General features: G+C 44.7%; 1 protein-coding gene and 1 long non-coding RNA gene across 4 annotated transcripts in view; one reads left to right on the plus strand and one right to left on the minus strand.

Annotated features, from left to right (window-relative positions):
• Nucleotides 1-2,875: 2,875 nt before the first annotated feature.
• Nucleotides 2,876-8,265, minus strand: LOC122541633 (uncharacterized). The gene is made up of 2 exons (XM_043678554.2): nt 8,214-8,265; nt 2,876-7,239 (listed from the first exon to the last, which is right to left on the minus strand). Exon 2 carries the CDS (start codon nt 6,774-6,776, stop codon nt 6,012-6,014), a length of 765 nt encoding a protein of 254 aa, XP_043534489.1. The 5' UTR covers nt 6,777-7,239; nt 8,214-8,265; the 3' UTR covers nt 2,876-6,011.
• Nucleotides 8,266-8,278: 13 nt separating this feature from the next.
• Nucleotides 8,279-18,682, plus strand: part of LOC122541207 (uncharacterized) — a 54,118-nt gene continuing 43,714 nt past the window's right edge. For 2 of the 3 annotated variants that reach the window (XR_015753128.1, XR_015753129.1), the window contains exons 1-2: nt 8,281-8,410; nt 10,199-10,450. This is a non-coding gene — a long non-coding RNA (uncharacterized LOC122541207). Of the gene's footprint in view, nt 8,411-10,198; nt 10,451-18,682 lie in introns of all 3 variants that reach the window. The other variant, XR_015753127.1, reaches the window with a different exon arrangement.

The raw sequence follows: 18,682 nt of genomic DNA on the forward strand, positions 1-18,682 counted from the left end.
TGGCCTGTCTACATATTGTGTCAGGAAACTCTCCTGCACACATTGAACAAACACTGACCCATCTAACGAACTTGAGCTATAGCTTTCCCAATCAATATCAGGAAAGTTAAAGTCCCCCATAACAACCACCCTATTACTGTCACTCATCTCCTGAATCACCTTCCCAATCCTTTCTTCAATGATTCTAGGACTATTAGGAGGCCTGTAAAAGACTCCTAACAGGGTGACCTCGCCTTTCCTATTCCTAACCTCAGCCCAAACTACCTCAGATGGCAAGTCCTCATCCATCGTCCTTTCCACCGCTGTAATACTATCTTTGACAAGCAATGCCACACCTCCCCCTCTTTTACCCCCACCTCTGACCCTACTAAAACATTTAAATCCCGGAACCTGCAACAGCCAATCCTGTCCCTGTTCTAGCCATGTCTCCGTAATAGCCACAACATCGAAATCCCAGGTACCAACCAACGCTGCAAGTTCACCTACCTTATTTCGTATACTTCTTGCATTGAAGTATACACACTTCAAGCCACTTCCCTGTTTACAGGCACCCTCCTTGGAAATTGATGCCATGTTCCTCACCTCCCTACACTCCAGGCCCTGCACCCTGAAGCTACAATCTGGGTTCCCATGCCCCTGCCGAGTTAGTTTAAACCCCCCCCAAGAGCACTAGCAAACCTCCCCCCAAGGATACTGGTTCCCCTCAGGTTCAGGTGTAGACCATCCTGTTTATAGAGGTCCCACCGTCCCCAGAAAGAACCCCAGTTATCCAAAAACTGGAACCCCTCCCTCCTGCACCATCCCTGAAGCCACGCATTTAATTGTTCTCTCTCCCTATTCCTCGAATCTCTATCACGTGGCACGGGTAACAAACCAGAGACAACAACTCTGTTTGTTCTAACTCCAAGCTTCCAACCTAGCTCCCTGAAAGCCTGTCTAACATCCTCAGCACTCCTCCTACCTATGTCGTTGGTGCCAATGTGGACCAAGACTTCGGGTTGCTCCCCCTCCCCCTCCAGGACCCGGAAAACACGATCAGAGACATCACGTACCCTTGCACCTGGGAGGCAACATACCAAACGTGAGTCTCTCTCGTTCCCACAAAACCGCCTATCTGTGCCACGAACTATCGAGTCCCCAATTACTACTGCTCTGCTCTTCTTCACCCTTCCCTTCTGAGTAACGGGGACAGGCTCCGTGCCAGAGACCTGAGCCCCGTTACTTACCCCTGGTAAGTCATCCCCCCCACAAGTATCCAAAACGGTATACTTGTTCTTGAGGGGAATGGCCGCAGGAGGTCCCTGCACTGGCTGCTTCCTCCCAGTCCCCCTCACTGTAACCCATCTATCTGCCATCTTTGGAGTTACTACTTCCCTATAACTCTGATCTATGACCCCCTCTGCCTCCCGAATGATCCGAAGTTCATCCAACTCCAGCTCCAGTTCCCTAACACGGTCTTGGAGGAGCTGGAGATGGGTGCACTTCCTGCAAGTGTAATCGGCAGGGACGTCGATGGCATCCCTCACCTCATACATGTTGCAGGAGGAACATTGCACTGCCTTCACTGCCATCCCTCTAAAGCTAACTGTTTAAACAAAAACTGTGTCTAAATAATACAAGCAAAATTCAGCACTTACCTGCTTGCCACAACAGATGTTATTATTAGGTTAGAGGAGGAGGGCGGGTGGGAGGCACTACCCGTGTAGTGCCTCGGGTTCCTCTCCTTCACGCTTCTCTCTCTGCTATTTGGACCCTATTGAATCCACTTCTTTAGCCACATTTTTGGTAAATCCTTTCTAATCTCTCCTCTGTTTCATTCATGTTTTTTCTGATTATGTTTCTATGCAACACCTCAGGATGATTCACTATATTAAGACACTCTGTGATTGCAAGCTGTTGTCTCCTCACATTGCCTGCAAACCTCAAGGTACTAACCTGGAGGACAGACTGCGGACATTGACTGGTCTCAACTGCTCTCTTTGACTGCCCAATCAGCAAGTGAACTGCCTGACAGTGAATGTTGTGAGACACTGAAGACTGTTACAGCTGAGATATATCCTGCCATCCCACTGACTTTGCAGCTGGGTTCACTGATGAGGAAGGGGACTGTTGTCTGATGCTCCCTCTCCATAGACCAGAGACTGAGGCTAATTGAAGTACCTCCATTTATACCCCTCCCCAGAAAGCTTGTGCTGGTCAATCAGAAACTGAAACCTTTCTAACCACTGAGTATCCAATTTGGAGAAGATTTATAGCTCAGGTTGTGGATCAGGTTGTAAGTTTGCTTGCTGAGCTGGTAGATTTGTTCTCAAACATTTCGTCACCATGCTAGGTAACATGATCAGTGAGCCTCTGATGAAGCGCTAGTGTTCTGTCCCGCTTGCTATTTATGTGTCTTGGTCTGTTGTGATGGGTGATATCACTTGCGGTTCTTTTTTCTGAGAAGTTGGTCCAAATTGATATTTGTTAATGGAGTCCCAGTTTGAATGCCAGGCCTCTAGGAATTTCCATGTGTGTCTTTGTTTAGCCTGTCCCAGGATGGATGTATTGTCCCAGTCGAATGGGTGTCCCTCTTCTGTGTGTACGGATACTAATGATTGTTGGTCATGTCTTTTGGTGCCTAGATGGTGCTCATGTATTATGATGGCTAGTTTGTCCAATGTAATGTTTGTTCCAGTCCTTGCAGGATATTTTGTAAATGAGCTGAAAATGTGTTGCTAGAAAAGCGCAGCAGGTCAGGCAGCATCCAAGGAACAGGAGAATCGATGTTTCGGGCATAAGCCCTTCTTCAGGAATTCCTGAAGAAGGGCTTATGTCCGAAACGTCGATTCTCCTGTTCCTTGGATGCTGCCTGACCTGCTGTGCATTTTCAGCTCTGATCTCCAGCATCTGCAGCCCTCACTTTCTCCTCCTATTTTGTAAATGAGTTCATCCTGCTGGTTGTTGGTACGGGGTCCTTTAAATTCATAAGGAGCTGTTTCAGTGTCGTGTTAGGTGTGTGGGCTACCATGATGCCTAGGGTTCCGGAGTAGTCTGGTTGTCGTCTCTGAAATGTATTTAATGTATGGCAGGGTGGCTCAGAGTCTCTGGGCATATTGCATCTTCTTGTTTAGGTCTGTTTTGTTGGAATCAGCGGACTGTGCTTATCGTGTACGTATTGTTCCTGAATATGTTGTATAGGTGTTATTTTCTCGCCTTCTCATATATCCTGAGTGCTGCAGTGTGTTGTGACTCATATAAATAATGTCGTGATGCAACTCCGTTTGTGAGTGTTGGGATGATTGCTACTGTGGTTGAGTATCTGGTCAGTGTGTGTGGCTTTCCTGTGATGCTGGTCTGCAGCTCTCCATTGGCTTTTCATTCTACTGTGATATCTATGAAGAGGAGTCTGTTGTTGTTCACTTCCTCTTTGGTGAACTTTATACCGGTAAGAATGTTGTTTATGTGTTTGTGGATTTCTTCTAATTTGCTGCGTATCATGATGACAAAGGTGTCATGCACCTTGGCCTCTCATATCGAACCCAAAGCTTGAGTTGGATCTTAGAAAGGGCTGTTGGTTGTAAACTCTGCAGAATTGTTTCAGAGAAGAGTCCTGATATTGAGTGGTCACACAGGCGCCCCATTGATTTGTTTGTAGATCTTGATGTTGAACATGGGAATCACCAATATCAGGACTCTTAGCAGAAGCAGTTATGCAGAAGTAAAAACAAACAGCCCTTCCCACAAGGAACAAGTGAGGACTGCAAATGCTGGAGATCAGAAAGTGTGGTGCTGGAAAAGCACAGCCTGTCAGGCAGCATCCGAGGAGCAGATGAGTGGGTATTTGGAGCATAAGCTCTTCATCAGGTTCCCGCAATTCGACCCAAGCTTTGGGTCCACTATGTGACACCTTTGTCATCACGAAATGCAACAAATTAGAAGAAACCCACAAACACATAAGCAACATCCTTATTGGTATATAGTTCACCAAAGACGAAGAGAACAACAACAGACACCCCTTCCCAGACGTCACAGTAGAATGAAAAGCCAATGGAGAGCTGCAGACCAGTCTCTAAAGGAAAGCCACACACACTGACCAGATACTCAACTACAGGAGCAATCATCCCAACACCCATAAACGGAGCTGCATCAGGGCATTATTTAAATGAGCCACAACACACTGTAGCACCCAGAAACTATGAGAGGCCAAGGGAAAACATCTGTACAACGTATTCAGGAACAATGGGTATCCAATAAGCGCAGTCCGCAGATTCTAACACATCAGACCTAATCAAGAAGACACAACACGCCCAGAGACTCCAGCCACCCTGCCATACATTAAAGATGTCCTGGAGATGACAACCAGACTACTCCGGCCTCTAAGCATCATGGTAGCCCACAAACCTACCAGCACACTGAAACAGCTCCTGATGAACTTAAAGGACCTCGACCAACAACCAATAGAACGAATGTCATTTACAAAATGCAACAAACACTACACTGGACAGACAGGCAGGCAACTAGCCACTAGGATACATAACACCAACTAGCCACCAAAAAACATCACCAACTATCATTAGTATCAATACACACAGACGAAGAGGGACATCTGTTCGACTGGGACAATGAATCCATCCTGGGACAGGCTAAACAAAGACACACGCGGGAATTCCTAGAAGCCTGGTATTCAAACCGGAACTCCATTAACAAATATATCAATTTGGACCACATTTACCAACCTCTCAGAAAAAGAACCGTAAATGATTTCACCCACCACAACAGACTAAGACACATAAATAGCAAGCAGGATAGAACACCAGCGCTTCATCGGAGGCTCACTGATCATGTTACCTAGCATGGTGATGAAACGTCAGAGAACAAATCTACCAGCTCGGCAAGCAAACCTACCACCTGACTGAGTATCCAATTGTCTTGGTCAGAGTAAGTGTCAGTAAGTGACTTGTACCTGATGCTGCACTGAAAGGATGCTGAATATATACAGAAGTTTCTGTACATTTAGATATCTTTTTGTGACCTGGTCAAAGGATAAATTCATATTCTTGAAACAATTAAACAGATGGTGGGAGAGGTTTGAAACAGACACTGTTGAAATAGACAGTACTTTGGAACAACGACTCCTTTCTGAGAGCAGTGGACGGTAAACAGCAGAGTCAACTCTCAGTGCAGTGGAACCAGGTCATCTGGCTCCATGTCTTTGTGGACACAGTGTTTGATGAGAGAGGAGGAAGAACTGGTGAAACAATCTTGGCACACATCACACTGGAAGGGTTTGGTGTATCTTGTGGGTTCACTGATATTCTGGAAGTCTGACCACTGTGTCTTGGGTTTATTCTAGAACTTTGTAAATGCATTGATGAACCAGCGACACACTGATTTGTCAGTACAGCATTCTTGAATGGCTTCTGAATGGCCTCAGCACAAAGATCACACTGACACGGTTCCTCCCTGTGCAAATCCTGGATGTTTCTAGAGGTTTGAAAGCTTCAGAAAAGCTTTTCTGTAAATCCCTCTCTGGAACGGTGTTTGAGTTCTCTGAAAGCGTGGGTGGTTTTACGAGTTTGTAAAGTCTTTGTCATGCACCTTTTTTTTATTCATGGATGGCTAGGTTAGTTACATTCCCCATCTTTAATTGCCCAGAGGGCAGTTTTAAGAGTCAACCACACTGTTGTGGGTCTAGAGTCACACAGAGGCCAGACCAGGTCAGAATTCTTTCCCTAAAGGGCCTCAGTGAACCAGATGGGTTTTTCTGACAATTGACTGGTTTCAGAGTTACCATTTAGACTCTTAATTCCAGATTTGTTTTTGAAATCAAATACCACATTTCCCATGACAGTCTTCGAATCCAAGTCCCCAGGCATTACCTTGGTCTCTGGATTAATAATCTCGTGATAATACCATTAGGCCATTGCCTTCCCAAATGCACCTTGCACTCTGTTATCTTTTCTTCATTGTGGATACCTCAGTGTTTCATGATGTCAGAAAGTTTGGTGTCACAGCTAACACTTTGATAGTTATCTCCTGTGAATGCGCCGATGATACAGAAGGCCTGATAACTGTGCAAATCCCTTATCGCACACCTCACACTTGAATGGCTTCTCCCCGGTGTGAGTGCGTTGGTGCTGCAGCAGTGTTGATGGCTGTGTGAACGCTTGGTTACACACATGGCATTTGAAGGGTTTCTCCCCGGTGTGTATCCTCTGGTGCCTCAGGAGATCAGAGGACCGGGTGAAAGTCTTCTCACAGGCCTCACAACGGAATGGCTTCTTCCCTGTGTGAATGCGTTGGTGCGTGCGGAGGTTTGGTAACTGCGAGAATGATTTGTGGCACACCTCACATGTGAATGGCTTTTCTCCAGTGTGGACACGCTGGTGATTCACCAAGGTCAATAGTCGTGCAAACCTCTTGTGACACACCTCACATTTGAAGGGCTTATCCCCTGTGTGGGTGTGCTGGTGATTCAGGAGAGTCGAGGAGCTAGTGAAGGCTTTGTCACACACCTCACACTTGAACAACTTCTCCCCAGTGTGCATGCGTTGGTGCCTTCGAAAGTGGGACGAGTGCGAGAAGGATTTGTCACAAACCTCACAGGTAAATGGTTTCTCCCCTGTGTGAAGACGCCGATGATACATGAGACCAGACGACTGGGCAAAGGCCCTGCCACACACCTCACACCTGAAAGGCCTCTCCCCAGTGTGGATCCGTTGGTGTTTCACAAGTGTTGACGAGTGTGCAAAGGCTTGATCACAAACCTCACACTTAAATGGTTTCTCTTCCATGAAGCTGTCCTTGTGTTACTTTCGTTCATCAACATTTGTTCATCACTGTGTGTTTGAGGGTCCTACAAGCCTGTGGAGGCCTCCTTACATTGGAACAGCCTCTCTCCTGTACGAATGAGTCAGTGGTTCATGAGTGACAATGAATGATTGAAGCTCTCCCCACAGCTTGAGCTACTCACACTTCTTCCCAGCCACACCCTGACCAATCATCCCCAGCCGAACCTTCAGAAAGGCTGGTTCTGATAGAAGGCTCCACACCACTGACCAGTTTCCGATCTGATATGTCAAAGCTCCTGACCTGACCGATTTCCAGACGATGCTTTCACTGCCCAACTATTGAGAAATGCTGCGAAGGGACTGAATGTCTTCCCACAGTTGTGCAGTTCTTCCTTGGATGATGGTCAGGATCTATCTGCGGTGTCTATCCACTCTGTATTCTCTGATGCAGTGTGGTGCAATCCTTCTGTAAAACAGGAAAAGGAAACATGATTTCCTTCAACTCCCTGTCCTCCTTTGATGAAGAGGCTGACTCCTCAGTGAGACACATAGCAAGTGCCATCTGCTATTCCCTTTTGTGGGGAAATCAGATAAAATGTCCTTTCCTTTTCCCACACTTGACTATCATACACCCCGTGTTTTCAGCATGGACACGATTAGTAATCAGGAGCAGACAATGTGGCTACTTTCTCTCCTCCACCCAGACCTCACCCCACAAATGAGGCACCATGAGGGCAGTAGAAAAAACAAGTCAAGCAGAGTATAAAACGGGCTAGTAAATCACAATGAGCTTGTGTTGTGCTGTCAAAGGACAATTTTAGCCTGAAAATGTGTTTCAAATAAAATGCACTTGGTAGAAATGTTAATTCATTAGAAATTTCAAAATTTGTTCCCTTGTATTTCAAAATTATTTGAAAAAAACCCTGAGCAGGAGGAGCAGAAGCTGAAGAAAGTGTTATTTCAATGTAGCTAATTTCTATATACCATCACTCAATGAGGTATCTGTCCCTCAGTCCAACCCCTCCAAGCAGGCAACTCTCCCTCAGAGGAACTGTATAAATTACAGTTCCAGGATAATGGGCAGCTCCGAACACACACAAACAAAACTCAGCAATAGAAAATCAGTAAGAATCCTAAGACACTCTGCACCTCTTACCAGATAATTACACCTCAACTTCTCACATTCAGGAATGAGCCATCAACAAACCTCAGCCTGGAAATCAGAGAGAAATGCTTCCAATAAACACACTCAATATCCAACACACAGCTCCAGTCACACAGTTCTGCACAAAGCGCCGAGTAAACAGCTCTCAGCTGGATCTTCTCACACAGCATAAGGGACATTTCCACCCCTGACTGCCCACAGGATAGTCAGACTGCCTGAAGATTGGTGTGGATATTATGGGATACAATTTGTATAAAAGCTGCTCCTTCACTCACCATCTCCTCACTTGGTTTTCAGTCCCTATAGGAAGTGAACCAGCTCTGGAAGAGGAAGAGGAGACAATGGGCAGAGTGGGTGGGCTCTCTGATTGACGTCTCTCACAGTCAATCCAAATATTTCTGGAGCAACATGAGTTTCCTGAAACTTGGGAAACTGACCGGGGAATCGGAGGTGACTTTGAGCAGCAGATCAGGTGGGGATTTAAACTTGTCACTGTCCCATCTGAATAAAACCTCACTTATTGCAGTTGCTATCTCGGTTACCCGGTAAATGTTTTCTAGTGCGACTGGCATTTTTCATCCATGAAGGCTCTCAAACTGACAGCGTCAGTGTTGGATGTGTAGCCTTGGATGTTTTTAGATTGGAAAAGAAACACCCACAGTAACCAAGGCGGTAGTTAGAGGATTGGTCGGTGGGATTAGCACGTGCACAGGAGAGCAGAACACAAGAGGGAGGGAAGATTGACTGAGTGCTTAGAGGATGTATCCAAGATTTTCAGACTGCCTGAAAGATTCAGGGAGTGTGAATGATTCACTCTGTGAGACTCTGCCTGAGTTGAGACCTGACACTTTTGTCCTGTCGTGGGGTCACCTTCTGTGGAGATTCATCTCTCCTCACCTTCAATTTCTGAGCCTCAACATTCACCTCATCCAATTCCTCTCCAGGAAAGTCCCAGTCCATTTCCTTCTCCCAGGATGTTCCAGTCCTTTCTCCTCACCTGAGATGTTCCTGTTCATTCCCACTGTGGGGATGTGACAGACCATTCCTCTCTTCCAGGACAGTTCCAGTCCATTTCCTCTCCAGGGATGTTCTAGTCCATTCCCCTCTCCCAAGATGCCCTGGTCTACCTACCTCTGGTGATTCCCGCTTTATTCACCCCTCCTAGTTTCTCTCCTAAGCTGTCCCAGGCTTAACCTTGTTTGAGAGTAATATTGTTCAGCATGGAGTACACTACAATGACTGTGGCCATTCTCTCTCTTGCGCACTCTCTCTCTCTCTCTCTCTCTGTGGGGAATACTGCGATCCACCCCAGGTCTTGCCAGTACCTGAAACAGTTCTTCAATAACCCTCTAATTTCTGTCTGTCAGCCAACTCAGATAGACATGAACATCAACAAATTACACTTCCTCAGTGTGAGGATACACAAAATGGTGACATCAGCCACAGAAAGAATGGATGGACCTTGTACCTAGTCAGTTGACAATCAACTCACTGACCTTCCCTGATTATGGGTGTGATGTCCAGCTTCCTGACAGTAAGAGCATTGTGTATGATCCACCAGTGACAACACCAAATTTAAAGGGCATTATCTGACGGGAGAGAATGGTGGACAGTATTGGTGAGCGTACATAAACATGGGTCACTCACACACTTGAATGAAGAATGACCTCTGTCATTAAGAGACATCTGTAATATTGATGTTACTGTCATATCTGGGTGCAGTACCCTGGACAAATAGGGGAAAATAGTCCTTCCAACTCAGTGCTTCTAGCGGTGGGTCAGCCCACTGCAGCTCCGTCTCACTGAGGAACATAAGGGATTAATAGGCAGTGGACAGTTGTTCTTGAATAAGCCAGTCAGGTTTAGGATAGCTGTGTTTTTGTTTCATATGGGACCATCTGTCAGTATCTTGTCTGCAGGAGGATCCTTTCTCCTGGAGTTGACCCACTTTTTTTCTATCACCGACCCCATTTTCACAGCTTCAGGAACCCAGGCGCACAGGCAAGATTGACACCTGCAACTCAAACCAGTTACCACTTTAAATCAAGTTTATAGGGGGAAAAGCATTCTGTACCCACCAATGGAATGGGACTTCTCCCCTTAGAAACTAACTCTGAATACAACAGAAATAAAAGAACATATTAGAAACTAAGCTATGACTTAGTTCTCACCTTTGATCTAATTCAGAAAATTGCAGATTTAATTCTCACTGCAGTGACCTGAGCTCTGACACTGACACATTGCTGTTTCTGAGAACTAGGACAAAGTGAGGACTGCAGATGCTGGAGACCAGAGTTGAAAAATGTGGTGCTGGAAAAACACAGCAGGCCAGGCAGCATCCGAGGAGCAGGAGAATCGACGTTTCGGGCATAAGCCCTTCTTCAGGAATGAGGAGGGAGGAGGAGAGCTTCTTCAAGTTGGCATCCTTGCAAGAGGATTCACAGTAGTTTAAGATCAACTAGGAGAAAGTGAGGACTGCAGATGCTGGAGATGGGAGAAGAGCTTCTTCAAGGTAGGCATCCGTGCAAGAGGATTCGCAGTAGGTTAAGATCAACTAGGAGAAAGTGAGAAAGTGTTTGTGAGAACATATGTTTTATGAAATCAAAGATTTGCAACATGCTTAAAAAACCACTTATGTAGTTATAAAGTTTTTTTGCTGCAATGACAATGAATATGTTAATGCAAGTCTCATTTTCTTCGGAGATGGTTGCTGCATGATAAATGAGAATAATAAAACTGTTGATGGAGAAAGTATCCTAGCCACAGTGACATTAACCAATAGATTGTGTGCAGGACTCTTACTGTAGATCCTGAGCATTTCAATAAATGAGAACACACCAAGCTGATAAACCAGGTTGATTGGTTGAACTAAACAGCGAATCTATTGTGAGTTATAAATCTGAGCAGAAAATTGACAAAACATTCTGACATAAAAAAGGAACAAGCGTAGTCCACTCGGCCCTTCGACCCTGCACTACTATTCAATAAGATCATAACTGATGGGATTTTAACTTCAACTCTACATTATTGCATGTTCCTGATCATCTTTCATTGTCTTAGTCATTAAGGGCTACTCTGTGTCTTTGGTAAGTATGTACCGGTCAGGCAGGGAGGAGAGTTAAAAGCAGCATAACTACCAGACACAGACTAAGTGTACTCAAAAAGGTAACAGTGTAACACTAGGTTGAACAACTCAATTAGTTTGTTGCTTGGAGACAAAAACAAATTCAAATTTGGCCAATCAGTTTAAATTATACCCGAAACATATCAAACTCCAATCACGTTTGAATTGAGTATATTGACAATCTTGAGGTCCAATGGCACAATCTGATGTTCTGGATATAAGACCAGGGAAAATTGTACAGTTGAGAGGAGAACTGCCATGACCTAGCATGTAAACAGACTGCCTAAAAACATAGCTCTCTTACAAAGGCACATTTTCGATCAGTAATTTGTAAAGCAGAAATTCCCGAGAAGGAGAAGAGACACGAAGATCCGAAGACAAGAGCCTACGACTGCCTGGTTTTGAGATAAGAAGTGTTGTTTTGTAAATCTTAATTGGGAGTTTTATCAGACTAATATTATAGAAGGGAAGGTGACAGGTTAGAGTAGGGAATAGTAAATAGTTGTTAGTTAATTTTCTCCGTTATACTTTAAGAAATAAGTTGGTTAATTTTTACTTTAAATAGTTCTTGGCCACTTGAGCTTTTACAGATTACTGCACGAGATAAATCGTTTCTGTGTTGCTGGTTTTAAATTTAACAGGAGGTTTACCCTGAGTTGTTTAATCAAGTGAGTGAACAAGTTTAATCAGCTGAGTGAAGAAAGCCTACCAACAAGGGAGGGGCTTTGTTCAAAACATTCAAACAAATAAGGACACTGTAAAAACTCTAAGGAGCTTTGCCAGTGGCTGGATTTGTACAAAATGGCCATCCTCAGCCATTTTCCCACAGACTATACCTCCAGTCTGATACTGTTTATGCTCCTTCTTCTGTTGGTTTTCAATATGCGATGGAAAACCAAAGTTCCCAGCAATTTCCCTCCTGGACCGACTCCATTTTTCTTGCTTGGAAACTTGCACCAACTGGACCTGAAGGGGTTAGACTGGGTCCTGATCAAGGTAAGTGGATTTCTTAATTGAATTCTGAATGGTTTTAGGGTTTATAGGAGAAAGCCTTGGAAGGAGGGACCCAGAGAAAAAGTATGTGCATCTAAATCTTTAACACTGTGACTGTGAAACTGACTGACTGTGTGACAGATCCTATAATGTTGTGATCCTTTGACCCTGTGACACTGTGATTCTGTAACACTATGGCTCTGTGACATTGTGATTGTGACTTTGTCTTCCCTCTGATCATGTCATTCTGTGACACAATGATTTTGTGTCTTCTGCATCATGACTCTTTCTCTTGACACTTTCAGGTTTTGGGTGGAAGTTGTTTCTGTGACTGTTGAAGTGGCTGTAAAAGCCAGGAGTATTATGCAGCCAAGCAAGTTTACAGGGTCAGAATGCACTGTTGCAAATGAGCACCTGAGCCAAGGTCCTGCTCAGCAGCTGCACGGTAACACTTGTTGGCGAGATGCTGCATGGGAGATATCCTCCAACTTCAGGTGGCTCTAAAAGTGACAATATTCCAAAGTCTGGGGGTATGGGGTGATATGTGAGATTGTCGATGATATGAAGATTAGCCCAGTGGTTGACAGTGAGAAGAAAGGTGTTAGGTTACAGGAATGGTTTGCGCGTGTAATGAACTTCCTGAGAAAGTGGATGTTGTGGGTATAATTCCAATTTTAAAAGATATTTGGACAGATATGAATAGGAAAGGTTTCGAGGAATGCTGGCCAGGAGCAGTTAGGTGGGACTAGTTTAGTTTCGGATTTGGTTTGGCATGGATTGGTTGGACCAAAGGATTTATCTCCATGCTTTATCACTCTAAAGATATAGGTAGGTTGGTCAGATGGGCAGACCAGTGGCAGATGGAGCTTAACCCTGAAAAATGTGAGTTGATGCATTTTGGAAGAAGGAACAAGACAAAGGAGTCCTCAATGACTGGCAGGATACTGCAAAGCTCAGAAGAACAGAGGGATCTTGGGATGCTTAACCATAGATCTCTGAAGGAGGCAGGACATGTTAATGGAGTCATGAAGAAGGCATTTGGGACACTTGTGTTTATCAGTCAAGGCATAACTTAGAGGAGCAGACAGGTCATGCTGGAGCTGTACAGGACTTTGGTCAGACTGCAGTGGAGTACAATGTGTAGTTATGGCCAACACATTATCGGAAGGATGTGTTGCCTGTGATAGAGCAATTTCACTATGAAGAGGCTGAATTAGCTTGGATTGTTTTCTTTGGAGCAGAAAAAGTTGGGGGAGAGGGTAACTAGATGGACATGTTGAGATTATGATGGGGGTTGACAGAGTGAGAGGAAGCAGCTGTACCCTTTGGTTGAAAGGTCTGTGAAAAGGGATAATGATGTTAAAGTGACAGGCAGTATGGTTAGAAGAGTGCTGAGGAAAAGCTTTTCACTCAGAGGGTGGTGAGGGTCTCGAATACCTTACCTGAGAGGGTAGTTGAAACGAGAAACTTCACAACCTTCAGAAAGTACTTAGCCGAACATTTGAAGTGTCATAACATTCAAGGCTATAGGCCTAATCCTGGAAAGTGTCACTTCTGAAGGGAATAGTGTACTTTTGCTGGTAAAAATATGATGGGCCGAAGAGCCTGTTTTGTACCGTATAATTCAATGATTCTTTCATTTTTGCCTGTGAATCTTTTCAGGCCACTTGTGGAGTCACTGAGCTTGCAACCCATCACAGCACTGGGGTTTTCAGATGCAATGTTCTGACAAGTTGAGCAATTTATTGAGTTATAACATACTGTGGCACCAGCTGAAACAGGGTTTACTTGCAGTGGTAGGCTTTCTGAGGGGTCAGGATCTCATTGACCTCACACATTTCACCATCCCTCAACAGCCTTGCAGATTCACCAGTGGGAAGGATTTTCCCTCTAAGAATCTCTAACTAGTGTGTGAGCGAATTCTGCAGGGACCTGAGGAGCGGTTTGTGTTCATACACCTTGAGGAACTACCAGCTGCCAGATCTGTTCAATGGTGCTGATGGCTTCCTTATTGAAACAAACAAGATCATTTGCAGTCTTGACAGGGTAAATACAGAGAGGTTGTTTCCCTTTGTGGGAAAGTCTAGGAGCAGAGATTATAATCTCAGAATAAGGGGCCGGCTATTTAAGACAGAGATGAGGAGAATTTTTACTGTCAGAAGGGAGTAAATCTGTGGAATTCTTTACCGCAGAGGGCTGTCTAGGCTAGGTCATTAAGTATAATCAAGGCTGAGAGAGACAGCCTTTTAATCAGTAATGAAATCAAGGACTATGGCAAAAGAAGCAGGAAAGTGGAGTTGAGGATTATCAGACCAGCCATGATCTCATTGAAGGGAGAAGCAGACTCAATGGACTGAACGGCCTATTTCTGCTCCTATGTCTTACGGTCTTTTTTGGAAGGATGGCTGCTGCGGGTCAAAGACCATCCAACCCTTTGTAAAATTGGCTGCCAACCCCTGTCAGTTGCTGAGAATGGATGCAGAGCAGAGGTACAATGGCAGCCATTGCACACTGAGCCTGATCGTCAAACAGGTGGAATATTTCCGAATGACAACCTTCAAAATCTTTCTAAATGTTTATATTCCACAATTTAAATGATGAACACATTCTTCCATCGCGAACTTTGAACATCACAAATGAAATTGGGGGTCGCCCACTCGACCAGAGTGGCCATCACATAGTGCCCCTATGAGCCTTCCAACATCTCACTCCGTCTGCAGTCAATCTTGGCATTCACCGGCCCTTCCCTCATTCTCACCCAAGCTAATGTTAAAAATCGCACAACACCAGGTTATAGTCCAACAGGTTTACATGATCAGCTACCTACTGAAGGAGCAACACTCCAAAACCTAGTATTTCCAAATAAACCTGTTGGACTATAACCTGGTGTTGTGTGATTTTTAACTTTGTCCACCCCAGTCCAACACTGGCACCTCCATACCAAGCTAATGTTGGCAGCAGATCAAACATTTCTTCCATTGCCGGGTAAGGGTGACAACCTCAGCCGTGTGACCGCCTCTCCACCCCCCCTCCGCCCCACCCAGTCTAGCTGCTCTCTTGGACTTGTCTTGCAATAAAGTGTTCTTTAAAAATTCCCTCAAGCGATGGCCAGCATTTATTGCCAATCCCTAGTTGCCCTTGAACTGAATGGCTTGGCTAGGCCTCTTCAGAGGACAGTTGATAGTCAACCACATTGCTTTATTTCTACAGTGACAAGTAGGCTGCACCAGGTAAGGACAGCAGATTTCTTTCCCTGAGGACATTAGTGAACCAGATGGGTTTTTCCAACAATCATCAATGCTTTCATGGTCATCTGTAGATTCTTAATTTCAGATTTTATTCTTTACTGACTTCAAATGAGATTCAATGGGCTTAGAATCCTGGACCTCAGAACATTTTCTGAGTTTCTGGATTAATAATCTAATAGGCCATTACCTCCCCCTTTACCTGGTGTTGCTTGATTGTGTGCAATGTCAGTGACACTCATCCAGCCACAGCTGTGGACAGTGAGATTTCCACATTGTGCCAGGTATTGAGCATACACTGGCATGCCACATAAAATGGCTTCTAAACCCCCTTGTTCTCTCCTGCCAATGCCCTCTCTGACATTGCATCCCATCACCCCCCCAACCCCCCCCCCCCCCCCCCCCCCCCCCCCACCAACCTTGCCCAGATGTCCCTCTGTCTCAGCATCACTGAGCAAGCAGCCCATCTGAGTTGGGGACCCACTCAGTTCCTGAGCTGGATTCAGGATTTGTGGCTTAACTTCCACCAGTGGCTAGCCAGCCTCTTCCAGTTCACCATCCCAATCACTGTCACAACTCACAATGCTCAACCTCAGGTTTTGAAATGAAATTGGGAACTGTGAGTGCTGCAGATCTGAAATAAGAATGGAAATTGCTGGAGAAACTCAGCAGGTCTGGCAGCTTAGAGTCATACAGTACTACAGCATGGGGTTAGGCACTTTGGCCCAAACTGATCCATGCCGACCAAAATATCCATCCAGACTAACTCCATTTCCCTGCACTTGGCCCATATCCTTGTAAACCTTTCCTATCCCCATGTGTTTGTCCAACTGCCTTTTAAATGTTGTTAATGTACCTGCCTCAACCACTTCTGCTGGCAGCTCATTCTATATGTGTAACAGCCTTTGTGTAAAAAGGTTGCCCCTCAGGTTCCCTTTTCCTCTTTCCCCTCTAACCTTAAACTGATGTCCTCTAATCCTCAATTCCCCAACCCTGAGAAGAAGACTGAGTGCATTCACCCTATCCATGCCCCTCATGATCTTATACACTCCTAATGATTCCCCCTCACTCTCCTATGTTCTAGAGAAAAAAGTCCTAGCTTGTCCAACCTTTCCAGATAACTCAGGATGTTGAGTCCTGGCAACATCCTTGTAAATTTCTTCTGCACTCTTTCCAGTTTAATAACATCCTTCCTATAGCAAGGCAACCAAAACTGAACACAGTACACCAAGAGCGGCCTCACCAATGTCCTGTCCAACTGCAACAGAACTTCCCATCTTCTATGTTCAATGCTCTGACTGGTGAAGGCCAGAAGGCTAGCCTTCTTCACTGACCTGTCTACCTGTGACTCCACTTTCAGAGAACCATGAAGCTGAATTCCAAGGTACCTCTGTTCCACTAAACTCCTTAAGGCCCTACCATTCACCATGAAATTCCTACCTTGATTTGATTTTCCAAAATGCAAGCCCTCATCACACTTGTCAAACTTAAAAGTCATTTGCTATTTCTCAGCCCACCTCCTCATCTAATCAAGGTCTTGCTGCAATATATGATAATCTTCATTACTGTCCACAATAACGCCTATTTTAGTGTCATCTGCAAACTTACTAATCATGCCTTGTGCATTCTCATCCAAATCATTGATATGGGTAACAAACAGTAATGGAGAAAGTGAGGACTGCAGATGCTGGAGATCAGAGTTGAAAATGTGTTGCTGGAAAAGCGCAGCAGGTCAGGCAGCATCCAAGGGCTCATGCCCGAAACGTCAAGAAGGGTTCATGCCCGAAACGTCGATTCTCCTGCTCCTTGGATGCTGCCTGACCTGCTGTGCTTTTCCAGCAACACATTTTCAGCAACAAACAGTAATGGGCTCACCACCGACCCTGAGGCACTGCACTGGTCACAAGCCTCCAGTCCGATAAGGATCCTTCCACTATTATCTCTACCATCAAGCCAATTTTGTATCCAATTTGGCAGCTTCCCCTGGATTCCATGCGATGTAATTTTCTAGAGTAGCCTACCATGTGGAACCTTATCAAAGGCCTTATTGAAATCCATATAGACTACACCTATTGCCCTATCAACCTTCCTGGCCACTTCATCAAAGAATGCTAACAAATTTGTGAGGCATGATCTCCCATGCACAGTCACGTTGACTACTCCGAATCAAATCCTGTCTTTCCAAATGCTTGTATATCTTATCTCTCAGGATCTTCTCAATTAACTTGACCACAGATGTTAAGCTTACTGGTTATAGTTCCCATGTTTGGGCTCCAAGGTTCTCAGATCTGTGGGAACAAATCGGAGTTAATGTTTCAAGTCCGGTAACTTTTCATCAGAACTGTTAGCAGTGAGAAAAACTGGTATTTATGCTGAAGATTATGCTGTGTTTGGAGAGGGGGGAATGGGCAGGATGAGTGGAAAGGTTGAGATGGAACCCAGAGAGATAAAGATATGAAAAATTTAGGTAAACAGTGAGGTTATGGGTAGCAGGCCAGAACAGATGAAAATCTGGACAAGAGATAAGAGGAGCTAAGAGTAGGAGAGAATGGGTGCGGTGTCCTGTATCTAACCTATATAATGTGATGGTGGGTTGAGAAGGACATGGGATTGTGCTCAATCAACCAATGTCATTACGGGACTGGATGGGTGGGTAAAAAAAGAACAAGGAAGGATGGAATAAGGATCTAAAGTTATTGATTTCAATTTTGAGTCCTAGAGGCTGAAGGAAAATGCAATGATATTCTTCCAGCTTCCACCATGGCTCTCTGGAGCACGGCAGCAAACCCGAGATAGAGATGTTGACCTAGGAATATGTTGTAGTGGCAAGAAACTGGAACCTTGGGTCATTTTGTAGACAGAACATTGTTGTGCTGCAAAGTGGTCGCCTAGTCTACATTTTATTATGAGGGTTGCTTTCTGTACAGTTCACCCATTATCTCTGACTCTTAGCTCTTATTATCAGGTATTCAGATTTGCTTCTGTCCTGGCTCACTATCGATAATCTCCTTGTTTACCTACCCCTTTCGTTCTCTCTCTCTCTCTCTTTCTTTCTCTTTCTCTGTCTCTCTCTCTGTCTGTCTCTCTTGCCAGATTTACTGAGTTTCACCTGCGATTTCTGTTTCTGTTCCAGTGTTTTAGAAGCTGGTTGAAAATTTAATAATTGCTTAATTGAAGTCACCTCTGTCAAGTATTTTTTCCTAAAATTGTATTTATACTTGTCAAGACTACACTGTCTTGAGTAATAAGCAATTCATGTTGTCTCAGATGATTGGTTGGGTTCCCTTTGTAAAGGATCAGTAAATGAGAGATCAAATTTCAGTCTGTTTATGTGGGCTATAGCAATGCAGGAATTGATTTTATTATGAAGATGTGGGTGTAC

This window comes from Chiloscyllium plagiosum, unplaced genomic scaffold (genome assembly GCF_037043375.1).
Source record: "Chiloscyllium plagiosum isolate Xiang-an unplaced genomic scaffold, Cpla_swu_hap1 HiC_scaffold_35, whole genome shotgun sequence".
NCBI classification, from domain to species: Eukaryota; Metazoa; Chordata; class Chondrichthyes; order Orectolobiformes; family Hemiscylliidae; genus Chiloscyllium; species Chiloscyllium plagiosum.

Coding starts and splice junctions, on each gene's coding strand:
- LOC122541633 (XM_043678554.2), bottom strand. CDS start 6,776: ATGGAAGAGAAACCATTTAAGTGTGAGGTTTGTGATCAAGCCTTTGCA.